Source organism: Anas acuta, chromosome 5 (assembly GCF_963932015.1).
Source record: "Anas acuta chromosome 5, bAnaAcu1.1, whole genome shotgun sequence".
NCBI lineage: Eukaryota > Metazoa > Chordata > Aves > Anseriformes > Anatidae > Anas > Anas acuta.
In genome coordinates, this window is record NC_088983.1 from 55,353,036 (window position 1) to 55,372,240 (window position 19,205).

At 40.4% G+C, this 19,205-nt stretch overlaps 1 protein-coding gene across 6 annotated transcripts in view; it reads left to right on the top strand.

The window, feature by feature from the left end:
* Window positions 1-447: 447 nt before the first annotated feature.
* GAS2 (growth arrest specific 2) overlaps window positions 448-19,205 on the top strand; it is a 90,902-nt gene continuing 72,144 nt past the window's right edge. Inside the window, exons 1-3 of one of the 6 annotated variants that reach the window (XM_068684979.1) lie at window positions 448-471; window positions 10,322-10,483; window positions 18,221-18,345. In XM_068684979.1, coding sequence (XP_068541080.1) covers window positions 10,342-10,483; window positions 18,221-18,345 — 267 coding nt within the window. In that variant the 5' untranslated portion in view covers window positions 448-471; window positions 10,322-10,341. The other 5 variants (XM_068684974.1, XM_068684976.1, XM_068684975.1 and 2 more) reach the window with 5 other exon arrangements.

A 19,205-nucleotide genomic window follows, 5' to 3' on the forward strand; every position in this document is an offset into this window, starting at 1 on the left:
TCCATCACTCTTCTAAAAGTGTAATATAAGAATGATTAATTGAGGAACAGCATACAGTATTTGTTCAAAATGGACTGCAAGGTGGCACGGAATCGTTTTGGAGACATATGGAACAACGCAGAGTTCCCAAGACACAAAGCTGAAATTCTGCTCCTTTAGCCAGAGGGGAAGAAGAAAAAAAGAAAAATTGAAACGTGACAATCAAAAGAGGTGCTCTTAAGTACTTAAAAGTTCCAGAAACAACTATCTGAATTAATGAAAAAGAGAGTTTTTACTTAGGTAGGATGACTTCCTTTCTCTCTCTCTCTCTCCTTTTTTCTTTTCCACAATCAAGAGTCTTGGAAAGGGAGTAATAATAATAAAAGAGAAATGGACCCCGGCAGTGACTCGCTGCCAAGGGCTGTAATACAATATCTCAGCATTTCAAGGGTAAATCAGTGTCAACTGCCTTTGCCGTCCCTCTGAAAAAAAGTAAGTATTTAACTTCCGTTCAGGCTGCGCGGACTGCTGAAATATAGGAAATCGAGTTCTGAGGAGGGAAGAAAAAAAAAAAAAAAGGAAAAAAAAATCCGAAAAAGGCGGCTTTCCCCGAGAGAGGAAGGAGCCCGGGCGGAGCGGACAGGAGCATGAGGAGCGGCGGGCGGCTGCTGCCGGGCTGCGCAGGTCGGGGCACGGGGAGGGCTCCGGGGGGCTCCGGGGGCTGGGGGGAGCCGTGCCCGCCCCGCGGGGTCTCTGCCCCGGCTCTGGTAGCCCGGGGGCGCTCCGGGAGCTTGGCCCCTGCCTCCGCGGTTAGAGAAAGGGGAGCGCCGCGGGAAGGTGAGCTGCGGGAGGGAGGGAAGGAAGGAGAGCGGCTGCTGCTGCTGTTGCAGCCTCCTTCCCCGAGGCCAGCTGGGGGTTGAGGGGTCCTCCCCTCCCGCTCTCGGGACTCCCGGGCTTGGCAAGCGGCTTGGGGGCGCGGCGGGGGTCGCCCGAAACCCCGCGGCCGGGGCTCGCCGTCGGGGCCGCCCCCGGGCACCCCGCGGCGGCCGCGCTTGGTCCTGCCCCCGAGGGGCAGAGCCGGGAGCGGCGCCGATGGCCAAGGCATTAGCTCAGCCGCGCCGCCGAGGGGCCCCGCCGAGGAACGATCGCAGCCCAGCGCCGAGCCGGGCTCCGCGGCGGGTGAGCGCGGGCGAGAGGTCGGGTCCCCTCCCCCGGGCTCCCGGGCTGCTGGGGACGGGACGGGGACACGCGTCTGGCACGGTGGCGGAGCTGGGGGGAAGCGCATGGGAAGGGCTGCGGGAGCCGGCTGTGCCCGCCGCCGCCCTCGGGCTCCGGGGTCAGCTCTTAGGGCGACCCTAAAGCCTCGCTGGGAGGATGCTGCGGCAGCGGTGCGCCCCGCCGAGCCCCGGCTCTCCGGCGGGGGCACCAGGGCCGGCTCCCGGGGCAGCGGGGAGGATGCGCCGCGGGCTCCCCGTGCAGCTCCTGCACGCCTGTGACGTGACTTGGAAATGAAAAGCAACCAACCCAGAGTCTGTCTGCGCTGCCGCGTGTGTTAAATCCCGACCGGTTGCTTCCCCGCGGGGTAGGTGCCGTGCCAGGTGTCGTGGGTTGGTGGCGGTTTTGTGGTGTGCGTTGCGATTTAATAGGAAAGGAGCCGGCGCTCCAGAATTGATATCGTGGGGTTGCATAGGCCACCTGATCGCCGCTGGAGTGTGGTACCCTGGTTGGAACCACAGCCAACCCAAACCTTGAAGGAAGTGAGGTGAGGAAGACTCAGTGCTGTCCCCAAGCTCGTAGCTCTCACTGACTCACTTGGTTCCTTTATTTTTCTTTTTGCCTGTGGTCTTACTTCAAGCGGCACACTTACTGCCTGAAGTACCTTTCTGGCTCCACTTGAAAGCTCTTGGTGGAAGCCTCACACTAATTTCAGGACACAAGGGGGAAATGGACCTTCATAATTAAATGCAATGTAGATGAGTGTTGGTTTGTGACTCTGTCTGCATAGTGTGCCTGCAGCAAGAGATGCGCTTCCACTCCCTGTGAGATGTGCTTATGCCAGGTGTGTGTGTATGTGCCTGTCTGGAAATACTTCCTTTTCTAGTTGAGATCTCAGGTGGAGATGGAAACTTCTTCTGTACTAATTTTTAATGGCTATTTTGCTTAGATAAGCAGAAAAACATGTGGTAAGAGCCAGGCAAAGAGAAGTCAACTTGAAAGTTTTTGGACTGTGTTACAACCAGCTTGGTTTCCAGAAGTTGTAATTTTATGAGCAGGGAGATATTGAACATTCCTCAGGTTTTGTTTTGGTCTATGTGAGAAGGACTTGTTGCTTTCCTTTTGGAAGAGGAGACGTTATCAAGGCAACAAAATTGTTTCTACCAGGCATAGTCCTGGAAATGTCTAGGTTTTCAATGATTAGCTCAGATTTTTGTGTGGTTAACTTCATTTTGGTCTGGCCTCAGACCAAGGGCCTTACAGGTCTAAAGTATCAGCGCACTGCTTCTGCCAGGTTCTGCATCCTCCGCTCCGAGCGCTGTGCGCGTTTGTAGCGAGTATATTCATAAAGGAAAGGACAAAGGCTTCTTGTGATTAAAGTTTACTTTATCAGTGTAGATCACATTTTGATGTAAGCCCTTAAAAATTCTAATTGATTAATGAGTTTCAGATGGTGGTTCCCCTCCGGTGCCCCTCCCCCCGAACACGTACAGTATGCTCCAAGTCAATCTGGGAAAGCTCCAGAAACCTTGGGCTAAATTGGTTGTGGTATAGTTTATAAGGATAATAAAATAACTAGAAAAATTGAATTTCCTTTTAAAAATACGCTTGCTGCATCTGTGAGCCTATGTTTTATCTTCTTGTTTATGGTACTGAGAAAACTAAGACGACATATATTCACATCTAAGATGATGCAGATAAGAATGACCTGTCGTGCCTTACAGAAGAGAAGGCTCTGTACTAGCTTTTGAAGAGGAGCTATGAGAGGTAGTGGCAGAATCATAACTTTAAAAGTGACTGTGTTTGCTTTTACACATGTAGAATGGCAGAAGGAAAGAGATGACTGTTCTGCACTAAGCTGAAAACTGCAGGTGACAAAAATTGCCTGTCTCACATCGACCAGTGAGTGATGGGTCACTGCTTGTAGTCCTATGACTTCTTTTAGTCTATTTGAAGTATTTCAAGTAGGGGAGCTTTCACAACTTGACTTCAAGTTATAGCACTGTCTAGCAGATCTCACCATTAAGAAGTTTCCTGACACCAAAACCATAAATTACAGAAGTTGTTAGTTACCCTGTGGCTTTCTAAGGAAGGCATTCGCATCTTCTCCCCCCACCCTCAGCTTCTGCATACACAAGTGTGTGCACACATATGTATATGGTTGAGGATGTGGAAAAAAACAAAAAGCAGTCTTTAGTTTGTGGATTTATATTATTCTGTCCAAATCTGAAAAATACGTCAACACCAAGGTAGGAAGATAAAAATCAGTGAGCGTGCTTATGCTTAGGCATGCTGTATGTGTGAGTGGCACTTGCTGCTGAGACAGGGGCGATTGCAAGTACGAATCCCGCTTTGTGCGCAGCATCACTTCTGCTCACACAAAAGTGTGTTTTGTTGCTGCAACTTTATTTATGAATGTGGGATCTTTTATTTAAGCTTCTTTTGCACCCAGCTTACAGTAAGCGACTGCTTCACACAGTCCACTTAAACTCTAGTACAGTTTCAAAAGTTCTGTTCTTTTCCATCTGCTTGAGGTGATTAGGACTAGCAGGGAGATCCAGCAGAGACCCTTGCCAGATACTCATGAGCTCTGTTCTGGCTTTTGATCCTCTGTCTCCTCTCTTTCCAGGATGGCTGCTTTCCAATAGCATTACCTTCTCTCTAAGACAGCAGGAGATTGTCTGCAGTTATAGCCGATACCCCTCTGTCAAAGCCAATGCGCAGTCTAGTGTTCAAGTTCCAGTTCCTTCAGAGAAAACTATTGCTGCGCTCGTCTAAGCTGCTGTCTGCTCTCTCTACCACTGACAGTGAAGCTATTGCACGGTTGAATGCATGGTATTTTCTCTTCTATAACTAGATAGCTAACACACTTCCTCCTACCATAGTAGGGGAAACATCATTTCACAAGCTTAAAGCCTAAGTATTTACTTCTGTGAAAGCTTGAGGAAATTGCCTTGGACACTGGGTTCCAAGACTGAATTATGCCATCTTCTGTTCCAGCTTTGTAGAGTGAGCAGGCCACTGAACTGGCATGTGCACAAATCTTCCTCCTGGCTAATTCTGTTCTGGCTGCCAACTGAAAGGAGCCAGTCCAATGTCCTGCCTGCTAGGCTGGAGAGCCCGAACACATCTCTGTTGTACACTCAAGCAACAGGTCTGTGATGCAGCTTAGATCAAGCTGGTGTAGTACAAAGGAGACATCATACAGGACCTTTGCATAAGAGATGATCTGATAGATTTTAGGATTTTTTCCTTCCTATCCAATTTTAACATCTTTTTATACTTTTCTAACTGAATACAAAGAAAAAGACTTGTTTTGCTAGATATTTCATTTCTATACTAGTTCTTAAAACAAATTAGAAGGAGGAAGTGACTCAGAAAGACTTTGTCACTGACCCGGCAGGACAGTATCATGCAGCAAGTAAAAAGGAGCGGTTCAATCCTCCTTTTGTTTACTGAGACCTAAATGCACGTGTCGTAATTAGGGACAAGGCTGAAGCAACAGCGAAACTCATCTAACAGAGAGCACTGCAAAGCCAGCAGGTTCTCTGTATAAACCATTATGTATATGTGCTAGGTGGGTAGTTGGGAGTAACAAGTTACTGATTTGCCTGAGGAATTCACAGGCTGGAGCATGTGTATTTTTGTCATATGTGCATATATATGCATGCACCTACACTTGTACACACTTCTTACAATACAGAGGAAACAATCTTTTCATTCTGATAATGCTCCAGTTTGTTAGAAGAGTAGTGTTATGAAAACTTGCTCATAAAGGAAGGTGGTTGGAATCAGAAATGGAATTGAATCCAGGGATATGCAACTGTGGGCACTTAATTGTGTGGCCAGTTTTACTTTCTGGATTAAACAATTTTTGACTCCTGTGTGTTTTAAATACAGAGTGCATTATTCTTGAATCTTTTTGTTCTACTGGTTAACCCCAACAAAAGCCAGTGGAATTACAGAAGATTACTTGTTTGATTCTCTTTGCTTTCATCTGATGATCACTAACAACAATCAGCAGATAGTGTAAGTTACACTGCTGGCAAAATACAAGCAGAGAGCTACAATACACAGAAAACTAAATGTACTACTGTAAAGCAAAATAAAAACTTCACTGTTTAGTAGAAGCAAGCAGAGAGAAATATAACCTTTCAGTGTGTTGAATCTGTTACAAGACACTGGGTGTACTGTAAACTATCCCACATTGAATTCTTCAGCTAGACAATAGGTCTGAGAATTTGAGATGTTTTCTTCTTATTGACAGAGGTTGGAAAAAAAAAAAAAGGGAAAAAGAAAGAAAAAGGCTGTGCTGCATAAATATGACCTGTAACAAAACAGAATGAAAAGTAGTTTAAGACCTTTCCTACTTTGCCTTCAGAATAGGGGGAAGAAATTGCTTTTTGAGGAGCAAAGCATTTAGAGGTAAGTTTTAAAAATACTTAGGCATATCTCATGTCAGCTTCAACAGTTCATAGAGAAGTGTAACATACAAAATGAGATATTTGACATGTTTGTGTTGGCTAGTTTTAAAGAACTGTATATATGTTGATTTGATGTTGCTGTTAGGAAGTAGTGAGATTGGGAAAAACAATATTTTTTGGCTACTTTGTTCATACCTTGTGTCTGCCAAAAGGAAAGGATGAAATAGTTGTTGGAGCCAAAGCAGATTGCCTCCTCAGCTGCAGCCATGTATCCTTGAATGCTACTGTTTACCTCTGTGGCAAGTTAGGTAATCTCTCTTACTGATACTGTCAATGCTATATTATCATGACAGTTTTCGCTACCTCATCAAAAGGTAAATATCTTAATATGTCTTAAGGCAGTGAGATGATGGTACAGAATCATAGAATTCTTTGGAAGAATTCTAGAAGCATTCTTTAGAATGCTTTGGGTTTCAAGGGATCAAAAAGACCACCTGGTTCCAACCCCCTTCCATGGGCAGGGACACCTCCCACCAGCTCAGGTTGCCCAAAGCCCCATCCAACCTGGCCTTGAACACCTCCAGGGATGGGGCAGCCACAGCTTCTCTGGGCAGCCTGTGCCAGTGCCTCACTGCTCTGAGAGTGAAGAATTTCTTTGTAACATCTAACCTAACATACCCTTAGTTTAAAGCCATTCTTCCTTGTCCTGTTGCTAAGCTTCCTGATAAAGAGTGTCTCCCCATTTTTCTTGTAGTCCCCTTTTAAGTACTGGTAAGTTACTGTAAGGTCTCCCCAGAATGTTTTCTTTTCTAGGCTGAAGTATAGGTACTTCACTGATGGAGTGTAGGTGCTTCAGTACTGAAATATTGTGGAGGCTTGAGTTAAACTTAGAGGTTCAGTAGCAGTCAGTGTTTACATAAAGAATATTTAGGAGTTTATAGCTTCTGTCACAATTTGATAGCTGTACCACAGCTGTCTCTTGTAGAATTTGTGATAGGAGCTACAGGTGCTACAGGAGTAATTGTGCTCTGTTCCTTGAAGGCTGATTTTTATTTTAAACATCTGAGGTAGGACTTTCTTGCTTTGATTCTAGCAAGGAAATATTTTACTGAGGTGTAGCGCAGGCTTGCAGAGAAGTGGCAGTGGTGGGGAAGTAGTGGGGAAGAAGAAGAAATCTTCTCAGACATGAAATTAAACTTGGAGATAAAGTTGGATTCTACATGGTTCATCTGCGATTCTTCAAGGTTCTTTTCTGTGGAGAGTTTTCATCAGTATTGACTTTCTCATTCTGCTGTCCGAACTTTGTCTGTCAGTCCTGCAAATTAACCCATATCCTTTCAGTAACTATGGTTAATTCAGGGCTACTGTTTCAAGTAGACCTGATCCCAGAGTAGAGATGCCCAAATCATTCAGTTTATAGCTCTTCTTGTCTTTCTTCATCTTTCCAACTTTTCCCATTCTGTGACCCTGTGTCCTGTTAAAACCACCTTAAACTCAGAGCACCATTCTTGTTCTGGATCTTGGCTCTTCTTACTAGTGAGGTTATTACCAGACTCAAACACCTATTTATCCTCCAAAGTCAGAGCTCTTTATTCTCCCATTTTCCTTCCTGCACTGAGGCCCAAGTTTCCTGAATTTCATTCAGCCTGGTTGCTGAGTTTTGTAAGACAAGAGAGGTCAGTATGAAGCATATTTCAAGATTTTAGACCTGAACTCAAATAATATCTCAGATCTGTCAATTCTGTGTTCTGCGTTTCCCCAGAGAACAAATTGAAGCATAAACAGACTGCAGCGCTTGTTTCACAGACTGACAGGGAAACCCAAACCATCTCTGTGTAGCTAGTCCAGGAGACTTCACTCCCTTTTTTCTGTTCTTTAAACAAAGAAACAATAACAACAATTGAAAAAAAAAAAAAAGGTAACTTTTCCTCTTTAGAATTAGTCCTGCCTCATTGGTGGAAGCCAACTGCAGCGTTCAGGCCGTCTGTGAGGCATATTATAATGGTGATTATCAATTAACTCCACATCTCACATACAAGGTCTTAGGAGTGAAAATGTAAGTGCAGCTTTCTTGAGGTGAAAGGACAGGGTTTTGTCTCCCTGTTTTTGCTGTTAGCACAGCCCAGCTGTGTGCCATCTGATGGATGCCCCATGAAATGTCTGCGTGCATCCTTGAAATATTAAAGAGCAGCGTACATGTAGTGTAGGTTGGAAGGGACATCCAAGGGTCATCGAGTCCAACCATCTCCTCAAAGCCTTTATGAATCTTGAAATTATTTCCAGTGACGAGGTGCAATGTGTAGTTGTTTCCTGTAGAACAATGGTACTTCTAAGTCCTGGATATGTGTTTTTCAGTGTATTTATCAAAAGAAACAAATTGTAGTACTTTGTTTCCAAAATATTCAGCTACATAGTTGGTGTATAACTGGGAAATAGATGAAAAAGATGCATTTTTCTTGTGCTTTATTTGTGTATTGTATATGAAACAAACTTTTTTTTTTTTTTTTTAATTATTTTAACTGGTGCAATTTCCAAGACAATTAAAGAGAGCAAACTAGTTTCTATTCTGCTTCTTACCTCATCAGTGGAGTTGATAGACTCCAGAAATCATGCACAAATTATTTTAAAACTACTTTTTTTCTGCAAAGAAAGTAACAAGTACATGTATTTATCCCTGATTTTTCCCACATACTCTTTGAAGGCAAGTGGTGTTAGTTTTCCATCTTGCTTCTGTTTCCATCTGTCCAAAGAGGAGCAGTGATTTGAAGCATCAATTGTGTGGCTCCAAGTCACTTCAAACAGCTTTAAATACATTGTCATTATAACTCTGAGGCTTTTCACATCATTTAGTTAGAAGGAATCCATTTTGTGGGTGACATTCCTGATAACTTTTCAACTGCCTAAATTATTTTTTTCCCATTGAACAAAATGAACAGGTATAACTTGAATGTAATCAACCAGAAAAACACAAGTTCAGGCTGATGTTTGTAACAAGTCAGTTTACAGAACAGAGCTGTGCTTCGTTTACATTTTTAGCCTATTTTAAAATGCTTGGCTTCCAAAGGAATTTTGATACTTAAGGATTTTTCTTGTTAGAAAACTATCAAATATAATGATGATTCAGAAATACGTATTTGTATGCGGGAATACAAGCTTTATTGCCATCTCTGTCTCCTTCCCCACCCCCCCCCTCCCACCCACCTCCCAGCTGAAAAACGGCTGATTTCAGTGAGAGGTAGAGTCATAGTCAAAGCTGTGTCCAACTATTTCAAGGGCAACTAAAGTTTCAGGGTTTAGAGTGGGAGGTTGGGTGCTCTCATCAAGAGCTATGCAGAAGCTTTTGTGAACAAGAAGTTTAGTTACCCAGGCTATGGTTTAAAAATGCTGGAGTATTTTAATGTAAATGTTAAAATATCCCAAATAGCTTTTCATGTATTTGGAAATGCAGGTTACAGCACAGTTTTATGGAAATGCAATTACTTTTTACATTCAGTAAACATTTTCCGTTTGGCAAAAAATTTATTTTAAGTATTCTTGCTATTCCAGACCACAGTGGAATAGTATAACAAATTGGACATTTTTTTTTTTTTTTTAAAAAGTCACTATTACCTCTTACCTGACTTGAAAGGTATGCAACACACAGAAAGAAACAGTGTTTGCAATGCTTCATAAGCTGAAGTCAGCTGCCACATATAACCACAGTTAGCATGGGTCACCTGGGACAACAGGCAAAGAACAATTTCTTAGGACTTTTACCCCCTAGCCCATTAATAATCTTTCAACCTCCATAAGGCCTTGTCGGTGCAACCAGGTTTTCAGTAGGCTACTGCCTGCCAGGCAAGAAAGCATCCCAGTCATTGCTGCAAGCATTAGGGTTCAGGTCTGATTTTCTTTTCAGGAAAAAAAAATAACCTTCTTTCTTAGCACGCAAATGCCACAGATGGGAGAATTAGTCCTTCAGGAACAGGGATATAGGTCCTGTGGGCCTAACATCCCTGGCCACTGCAGGAGTCTGAACACTTGACTAATATTTAACAGATGACGTATTGTCTTACCTGAAACGAAAGTTTCCAGAAGTTGTCACTGAAGCAGAGGAGTCTTTGTGCAAATGGTGAAAGTGGGAAGTGTGGGTGATCAGCGCTGGCTGTCATGCTGCTTTCTGAAGAAACAATGTTATTCAGCAAATCCACGTGGTGTTTTTTCTTTGGTTATTCTAAAGCTGCGGAATACATGGATCCCACCTGGTAACTGCATTTGTTAATTGTTAGTAAGTTTGCTGCGGTAGCGTAACTCAGTTGTTCACATGTTTTTTTTGGGTCTGGTCCAACAATCTTTGAAGCTTTCCATTTGTTTTGAATGGATATTGGATCAGGCACCGTAGTGAGTTGTGTGAAATGTTTATTTTCATTTGATTTTAATCATTCCTTGCAGAATATTTGGTTTTGTGATGGCAACATGTGTAGCTTGGTGAGTACAAATGAAGTAGACGTTTATCTATGTGATTTAATCAGTGGCAACGTGAGCCATTAACAAAACAAGACTTCAGTTGAAGTGTTCATGTGTTAGATCCCCATCTGTTTGTCTGACATCTGATTTCTTACAATCATAGCTAACATTGTTGTCAACTACAATTCTAAAAAGAGAACCTGTCAAATTTTATTTGGTATAATGGATTTTTTTTTTTCTTCTTGACAATCCAACAGGTACAACAAGTGGATAAGCAATGTGCACTGCTTTGAGCCCGAAGGCACGTGGGCCTGGCCTCTCTGATATGCATCAGTACAGTCAGTGGCTTGCCAGTAGACATGAGGCCAACTTGTTGCCGATGAAAGAGGATTTGGCCCTGTGGCTCACAAACCTACTGGGTAAGATACAATAAGAGTAACGTAATCACTGGGCAGTAAGAGAACTCGATGCACTCTCAGCTGAAAATGCAGATCTTCAGACATCTTTGCATTTCAGAAATCAAGGTGGTTTTGATTAGCTAGCTACCTTCACCTTCTGCACTTGTTAGCATGGTCAGAAAAGCTAATAAGTAGTAGGAGAAACACTCCACAGTGTTTCTGACAGCAGCAGGATTGAACTCTTACTCCCTCCATGTTTGTTCTTTCTCAAATTTCCCTTTCAATTTTCCTTTGCATGTGCTTTCTGCATTAATACTATTAAGCTGGACAGTGCTACGTACTACCATCAAGTGTATCTTAGAATTTTATGGGGAGACTTTGTACAAACTATGGGTGTATTGGATGTCTTGAATGGAAGAACCTGTTAAATAGTTCTTTGCTGACCAAGTAGTCTAGTGATTGATAATTGCTGCCCAGTGCAACGTGTGCAAAGTCTTCCAGAATCTTGTGTGTAGAGGAGCCTGACCCCAGGTTATGGCTGGGACCTGGGGAGTTACTGGTTCTGGCTCTGCCTCCTGCTGTGTGAAGCAGAAGCATATTGCTCGTGAATATACAGGGAATACATCAGAAAAATAGCTGATTTTTGTAACAAATTCCTTATCCTCAAGATGACAGTAAGAGAAACACAGCAACAGTTCCTCCCCTTGTTCAAAAATCAGGCAATACTGTTTTAGATGAGGTGTTTACCTGAAAATCTTGCTCATCTTATTTTGGAGGAAAATTTGGAGCTTTTTTAAATTGGGGATTTTCTCTGTGAGTCTCCTCTGGTGAGAATATAGGCAATGTATTGTCTTGGCAGCTGCTGTAGCTGTACCCTTTCAGTGATATCGTACAATAACAAAGTGCCTTTCCTCTGCATGTTCTGCATTGCTGCAGTTTGTCTTTTTTGAGAGGAAGGGCAATACTGCTATGGTCTGAGAAGCATAGTAGAAAAATTAGGTGTCAGCAGAATGTACTCAGGACCACAATATTTTGTAGATAGGTGATACCTGTTTTAGAGTTGGAATAGCTATGAACTCAAAACTGTAAAATTGGCACCTTAAATCACATCTTAGCGTGGTACTTCCATTTAAATTAATGAGTTTCAAATATTAAGTTGGTTAGGCAATGACAGAGCAAAATCTAGAAATCCTGCCTTTTCGTTCCAATTACCACAAGACAGCAATCCAAAGGACTGCTTTTTGAATCAGTAGAAGCACGTTCCGTCAAGGATTTAATGTATTGTTGAAATGTTTTAAACAATGAAGTTATAGTGAGCCACGCGAAAACAAATAGAAGTTTGTTAGCAGTTCCTAACAGAGCTTTCCCAGTGACAAGTTTAGGAATGAGGTCACTTTTTTTTAGTAGGAAAGTAGCAACCAGCAGGAGGCTCTGAAATGCCAACTGTAATTAAAAATCTGATTTTTCATATGGACACCAAACTCTGCACTGTGTAACGAAATGGGCTCAGCCTTCTTTTAATTAAGCAGCATACACAGTTCATTTGCTTAATGCATTCCCCTACACCTCTTCACATCCAAGCTTTTTTTTTTTTCTCAGAGATTGTTTTGAAGAACTAAGTTACAGTGATTTGTTCAAGTGCTTTGAATTCCTATGTAGACGTTGTTATTCAAATTAATAATTAAGTTAAAATTCACACTGAAAATAAATTAAGTGTAACCAAATTAAAGTAATTATATTCATGTAAATATATTCACCCAGAATTCAAATTTGGTTTAATTACTATATAATTGTGGTTAACTTTCATGAGAGGAAGGACAAATGCACGTATTGCTGTAGGATAAAACGTTCTGTATAACCATACCCTAGTTTGCTATATGCTTTAACTTGTGTCATCTACTTTTAAGTATCTTTATGTCACTTTATTATTAAAACATCAGGACAATATGACTGCCCGGTTTATAGTATAGTAAAAATTAGGATGTACTTAAATAAATTTTTGTCATTTTGTGTTCACATTTTGTTTCATAATATTTTGTTCATTCATTTGTACTATGGATCAACAAGGACAAATAATCTTTTCAAATAAATGTAGAATTTTTCAAAAATATTACAAAGTAATTTAGTAAAGAAGAGGGACGAACCTCTTAGATGTACGTTGATCAACTGACGGCATTTTTGGCATTCTGTGGAGCAGCAAACACGTCCTACACAGTGTTAGTGGCAGTTAATTTTGCACCAGCAAAGCCTTGTGTGGGTTCAAAATTGCAAACTGGAAAAGATGAAAAGAATATTGACCTTTATAATATGAATTACATAAAAATTAGACATCACATCTAGAATTTGACCTTATATGAGGGACAAATGGGAAGACTGGGATACATGATGAATCTGAAAAATAGCTTTCTAAGAATTTTAACCCTGAGACATTAGACATTTTAGTATTTAGCATGTAGTTTAGTATGGAGACTGTTTCTGGGTAGTATCTAGTACTTTTGCACACATTTCACTATTTATTTTTGGATTCATGTTGGAGAAACTCAAAGCTTTTGAAAGAACAGTTTGTCATTACAGCTACATTGCTGAATAGATGTTACCTGCCTGCATTCCAGGGACTAGGAGAGGGACATCTCAGATGAAATCCATGTTTCCTATGGGATTGATTTGTGATGTTTTACGTCATAGCCTTTGCAAAATGGGGTGCCTCAGGGTTGCGGCAGGCATGGGATTACATGCTGGATGTTCTATGGATGTTCTGTTTCATAGCCTCACTTTTCTCTGCTGAGCTCTGGTGGCTCAGCTGAGAGATTTTGCAGTGCCAAAGTTGAGCAGATGTATTGTCTTGCAAGGTGTGATCATCTCCTTAGCCATGCCCTTATTTTGTATAGAGCCAATGAAGCACAATAAGCACAATGCTTTCACTGCTGATGCACTTTGAATTGGATAGATAATACATGTTTAGTTGAATCCTCTTGCTGACACTGAAATCTATATCACCTTGAGCGAGCTTTGCATAGGAATTACAGCCGTTGGGCCACACTCATCTTCTAGGGGAGGCAAAATGACAGTTTGAAGGCAACAGGGGTTTGCTGCCTTCTGTATTCTGCAATACTGTCTCATTTTATCTTAGGTATCTGGAGAGGGAAAAGGTTTCCATCAGAATGAGCAGGCCTCGTGATGAGTTGATAGTGTAGGACAGATATAAAGTGCAAATTTCCCTGTTTCCCTTTTGGCTATTGTGTAAAGCCCTGATCTTTTTTTGCTGGGGACTGTTTACCAGATGCAGGAGATTCCAATACCATAGTTTATTCCATCCTGCTTCATTTAGAACATGGAACTACAAAATAGGCCTTTAAGATGTTCCCTGGTTATGGGAACATATCTGGGCTTCGGTGCTGAGACCCTAGCTATCAGAACTTCTGGGCTTCAGAAACTCATAGGTAAGGACCTGGAGATTGTAAGATAATGAGGAAACTGGACTTGTAGAAATTGCATGGTGTACGAGGCATGTAAAAGTTGCTTGCCTGGATAAGGAAATGGAGTAGACCTGGAGAAAAGCAATAGTAAGGTGAGGAAGGTCGGAGAGGCACTGAGCTGAGACCAGGTTTGGAATTTAAAGCTGTGTGGAAGGAGGCATAAAGTCTTGGGGATGAAGGCTTGGAAGTCTTCTGTAAGAAAATGGTATTTCTTAGATTCTGAGTTTTCAGCAAAACCTCCTTCAGCTCAGTTATCTTACAGTCTAAGAGTATTTTGTAACAGTACCTCTATTTTCAACAGCTGTGTGTTCAGCTCAAGCCAGTGGGAAATACAGGGAAATAATGAATATCTCTGAACATTGAGATATTCATGGCACTGATACTTGTAGTGTTTTTGCTGGCACTGAGTAAATTATGTAGCTGAGAGACTTTATAATTTTCTTTAGTATCAGCATGCCACTGGGGTTGTTTATGTATCCCATTTCAAGTAAACAATAATGTCAAGGCTATCAACATTATTCCTCTTGCTCTCTGCTATTCTAGGATACACAACAGCCTTCTTGTCAGAAAAGAGGCAATTTTTTTATGTGCATAAAATCATTGGCCATTGTTTTCCTCAATTTTTTGTTGTCTCGGGTATGAATGCCACACAAGTAGAGGGGTCAAGAGAAATACTTCCACTGCTACCTCAGTGCAGTACAAGAGCATCCTCCTACTGAGATGTTTCAGAGATGTTTCTGTTTCTAAACTATTACTTTTGACTTACCATTCCAATCTTCACTTCAAATAGTTTATCAGCTAGTTATTGGGCTGGAGCCAGTGTCTTGCATTGTAGGAATTAAAATGAGTGTGGAACAATTCAGGGACGGAATAGAGGAAGCAGCTAGACTTTGATACCTCTGTTTTAATATTCGAGTCCCTCCACCATTTTCTGAAGGTTCTGGTTGTCTGGGGAGGAAGGGGGGCAACAGGGAATGCTTTACCCAGGGCATGTGCCCAAGAGGGTGAGGATACGGGCTCTTTGCAGTTGTTCTTTCACAGACCTCCCAGTCTGCTTGCATGAAGACCCCAGGGCTGGGTGGCCTTGCAGATAGCTGCCCACAGTTCCCAAGCAATAGGCATTCAGGAAAAAGAACTACTTCTTTAAGGGGTATCTGGTCAGTGTAGTGTAAGAGAGGGTAAGCAATGCTTGTAAGGTTTGAGAAAGACTTCATATTCCTGTTTTTTTTTTTCATACTTCTAGTGTTGTTTTTTATTATATTTAATGTTATTACCATTCTATAAAAACATTGCAACTGCTTTCTTGTAATTATAGGGGGAGTTATACATTTTTAATGGAGTTTAATGTTTTTTCCATACAAATACACAGAGCCGTTTTTTTCCTCAGGCTATGAACATTACTCTCATTTGAATCAATACATTTCAACTGTTAAATATGTCAGAGTGTCTGTTTTAGCAAAGAAATGCCACCTCTTGGAGCCATAAAATACAGTGAATTGAAAGCTGACACCTAATATATTTTTCATTGGATACAGATGTTCAGTGCAAAACTCATTCTTTCAGCTTTCATAAAAGGGAACAGAACTAAAATACTCCAGCTTAGCATACAATATGCAGTGACCAAACTGCTAATGCAATTCAGCATTAAAAATAGTGTAAACATATTGTTAAATATCAGCAGAAGATAGAAGATCTTTCCCGTGTCTATTTAAAGAGAAGATAGCTTTAAATAGGTTTAAGTGTCATGGTTTTTGTTATATTTTGTTTTGTTTTTTTAAGGCTTGACCAGTAAAATCTATAAATTGCATCTATAAATTATAGAACAGAATAGATTGGTAGGATGTGATTTCTCTTTTACCCATGCAAGAGGTAATTGTGCATTTCAAAACAAAAGTAAAACCTTGAAGAGATTAAAAATGTTTGAAATAGATTTTTTAAAGAGAAAATGAGTCTATTAAAAAAATCCAATACTTCATTAAAAATAAAGCAGTTCCTATAACATGGTAATATTTCAATTTCAGGTTTCTATTGGTTTATACCTTTTGCCATAAATGCTGATGGCACAAATGGGAATAAAACAGAAGCTAGAATGGTGATGAAGTTTTTTGAGGTGCTGAAATGCTCAATTTTTGTATCTGTGACCTGTTACAGTTTGAGACCCAGCTTCAGCTGAATTGGAGGCACTGCTAAAATCATGTCAGTTATGCATAAGCTACCACCATGATCAATGTCTGCAGTGCTGCTACTGCTCTTCTGCCTGGAGAAGTAATTTCCGTGTATGGGAGCTATAAAGCAGGCTGTATGGCAGAGGGAATTAAGGGAGGGGAGAGGAAAAACAAACAAACAAATAGAACCAACTGACATTAAACAGATATTTCTGAGGAATGCATTTGAAAAAGCAGATTTAACTGTAACCAGAAATGTAAGTCTGTTGTTGTATCTGAGAATGAATTGCTGGAAAGATCTTTGTCTTAATCTTTATTCTTTAACTGACCAATCTGAAAAGACTAGGCATTTTTTTGTCCAAAGGGTGGTGAAGTATCTAACAGTTTTCAAGCAAGGGCCTAGACAAATAATCTTTCCTTTTTACTGATATTGCTTTATAATACTGCTCTCTTCAATGTTGTAAGTGAACACTGATTATCAGATTACAATGTACTCACAGTATGTTAGAGTATAACATTAGTTTTCAATTATCTATTTCCTTTTTTTTTTTTGAGTATTTGGTTTCCCTTCTCAATGAAAAAGTATAGAAAAGCTTTATTTCTACTTAATCTTTTTCATAGTTTTCCTATTTTTTTCCTTTTATTTTTTTATTTATTTTTTTTTTTTTGGCAAAAACATTGTGAACCAGCTCTAAGCAGACTAATGCTTTCAGTTTCCAGACATCTCATGGAAAATAATTTTTCCCACACTGACTGGAAAAGTATAAAACTGATTAACTGATTTGGTCAGGCAGCTGCTTCCTGGTCAAAAATCTGTGGCAAAAATAACCAGCAGTGGGCAGACTTCTACCTACTTTTTTTTTTTTTTTTTTTTTTAAATCAGTTTTGAGTAGCAGAAGTGGATGTGAATGGGCTTGGGAACCAGTCTCACAACATTATTTGGGATTGCTGTATAATACCCTATGAAAAGAATCAGTTGATAGTGTTATTCCAGTTTCCAAATGACAGAGGAAGATATCACAAAAAAAAAAAAAAAAAAGTGCACCAAAACAAACAAACAAACAAAAAACTAAGTTCTGTCTTAATGGGAAAAGCAATAATTAGTCTTTGTTTCTCTCTTGGTATTGGTAGAAGTTAAGAATGCTGAACAAGACAGCTGCTGGTCAAAAGAGTCTCCAAAGAGAAGCCAATTTTTCCAGTAAAAATATTAAAAGTTTCAACAATAATTATAAATAATTTAATTTGAAAATGATGTCATGATGCTGGGAGTTTAGTTTGAGGCAGCAAATGATTCCCTTTTCAACTGGCCTGTCCAGCCTTGTCAGAAAGCAGGTCTCTCTGTGGGACGCTCGGGATCTCCTCCTGCAGAAAGATGCAGTGGCAGAGTCATGGAAGGCAGTTGGCTTTGTTCCAGCCAGCATATTTTGATGTTATCAGCCAGAATGGCAATATCAAATCAGACTATTGGTTCTGTTCTTTTGGATGAAAGTTTTAATTTGTGTGGCAAGTAGATACATGACATGAAATTTTGTCATGTCTCTCTCTCTCTCTTTTTTTTTTTTTTTTTTTTTTTATGAATCTTACATTTCTTCTGAAAAATGTTTTTTCAAAGGGGCTTTGCAGTCACTAGTATTTGGTCGCATTTTTGCAGGATCAAGTCTTGAAGGCTTGTTAAAGAAAACTGTCATTTCCTTCTTTGCACAGTTTGCAAAATAAGCTGCAGTAATAGTGTTAGTAATTCTTATGCTATAGATACCCACACATACTGGTGTAAACCATCTGCCTGCTGCACAGGTAAAAAAAGACAGCTAAAAGCACTGGAATTTCTTATGTAAAATGCTGTATGTGATTTCTTATAGGCTGGAATTATTTTTTGGTAACATACCTTCCCCCCAAAAGCATGTTATTTTTGAATAATTTGCTGTATATGTACTGGTGAGGTAGTAGTGAGATTATTCAATAAGTATTGAATGTAATGCAAGTTATTCAGTTAAAGCATGTTTTTTTTCAAGTTGTTGTCTATGTATTTAGAATGTCTTTTTTTTTTTTTTTTTTTTTTAGTGCAGTCGATACTATTGCACACTTTTTGCCATTCTAACTTTCTGCTTGCTGTTCAGGTAGAGAAATAACAGCAGAAACCTTTATGGAGAAATTGGATAATGGTGCCTTACTTTGTCGGTTAGCTGAGACCCTGCAGGAGAAATTTAAAGAAAACAGCTTTGAGGCAAACAAGCCTGGTAAAGTAAGTGTCATTATATGTTCTAGCATGTAGTATCATTATCTGAGATATTTTGACTGTTTTGGTACTGAAATTTTCTGTGCAGTTAAGAATTTTTATTTATGGAGTTTCTGCAAATGGGCAGAGAGGTAATGGTTGGTAATGTAAAACTGGGGGAAACAAATGCTTCTTTGGTAATTAGTAAAGTAATTTAAAGAGGAAGGTACTCAAAAATGACTTTTAACATGTGGAGAATAAGACATTGAATGGCATCTAGCAGTGTGATATGGTAGCTAATAGAGAAAAAGTTATCCTTGCATGTATTTGCGAAGGGTATATTAAGTAGCCAAGGGAGGTGCCGTTTCCTCCATAAACAGCTCTAGGGAGGCCTATAATAAAATTCTATGGTTACTTTTGGTGTCTAGAATTTAAAGGGCCTGTGGTGTACTGGAAGGAGTTCAGTCAAGAGCTGCAGAGATAATGTGGAAAACATAAACCTTCAGAAGACACTGAAGAGCTGTGCAAAGATCAGGTTGAGATCTCGCTTGGTCACAACCATAGGCTGACTTTATTGGGAGAAATTAAAGAGTGCAGCAAGTGTCTTTTTGAAAGAAGTTAGATGAGATGCTTGACATACACATTAATTCAGTTGCTCTGCAAGTGTTTTTATTTCTCTTTCTGGCAACAGATACATCTTTCTTTAAACCTACACAGCAGATTTAAAACAAACAAACAAACAAAAACAAAAAACACCCAAAACCAGAAAGCAAAAAATGCATTTTCTCTTTTTGATGTTCTCATAACTTGTCTGGAGGAGAAATCCAGGCACACCGTAAGTTTTATCAACAGTTTTGAGGACTGACAGTGTTGTCAACAGCAGCTGC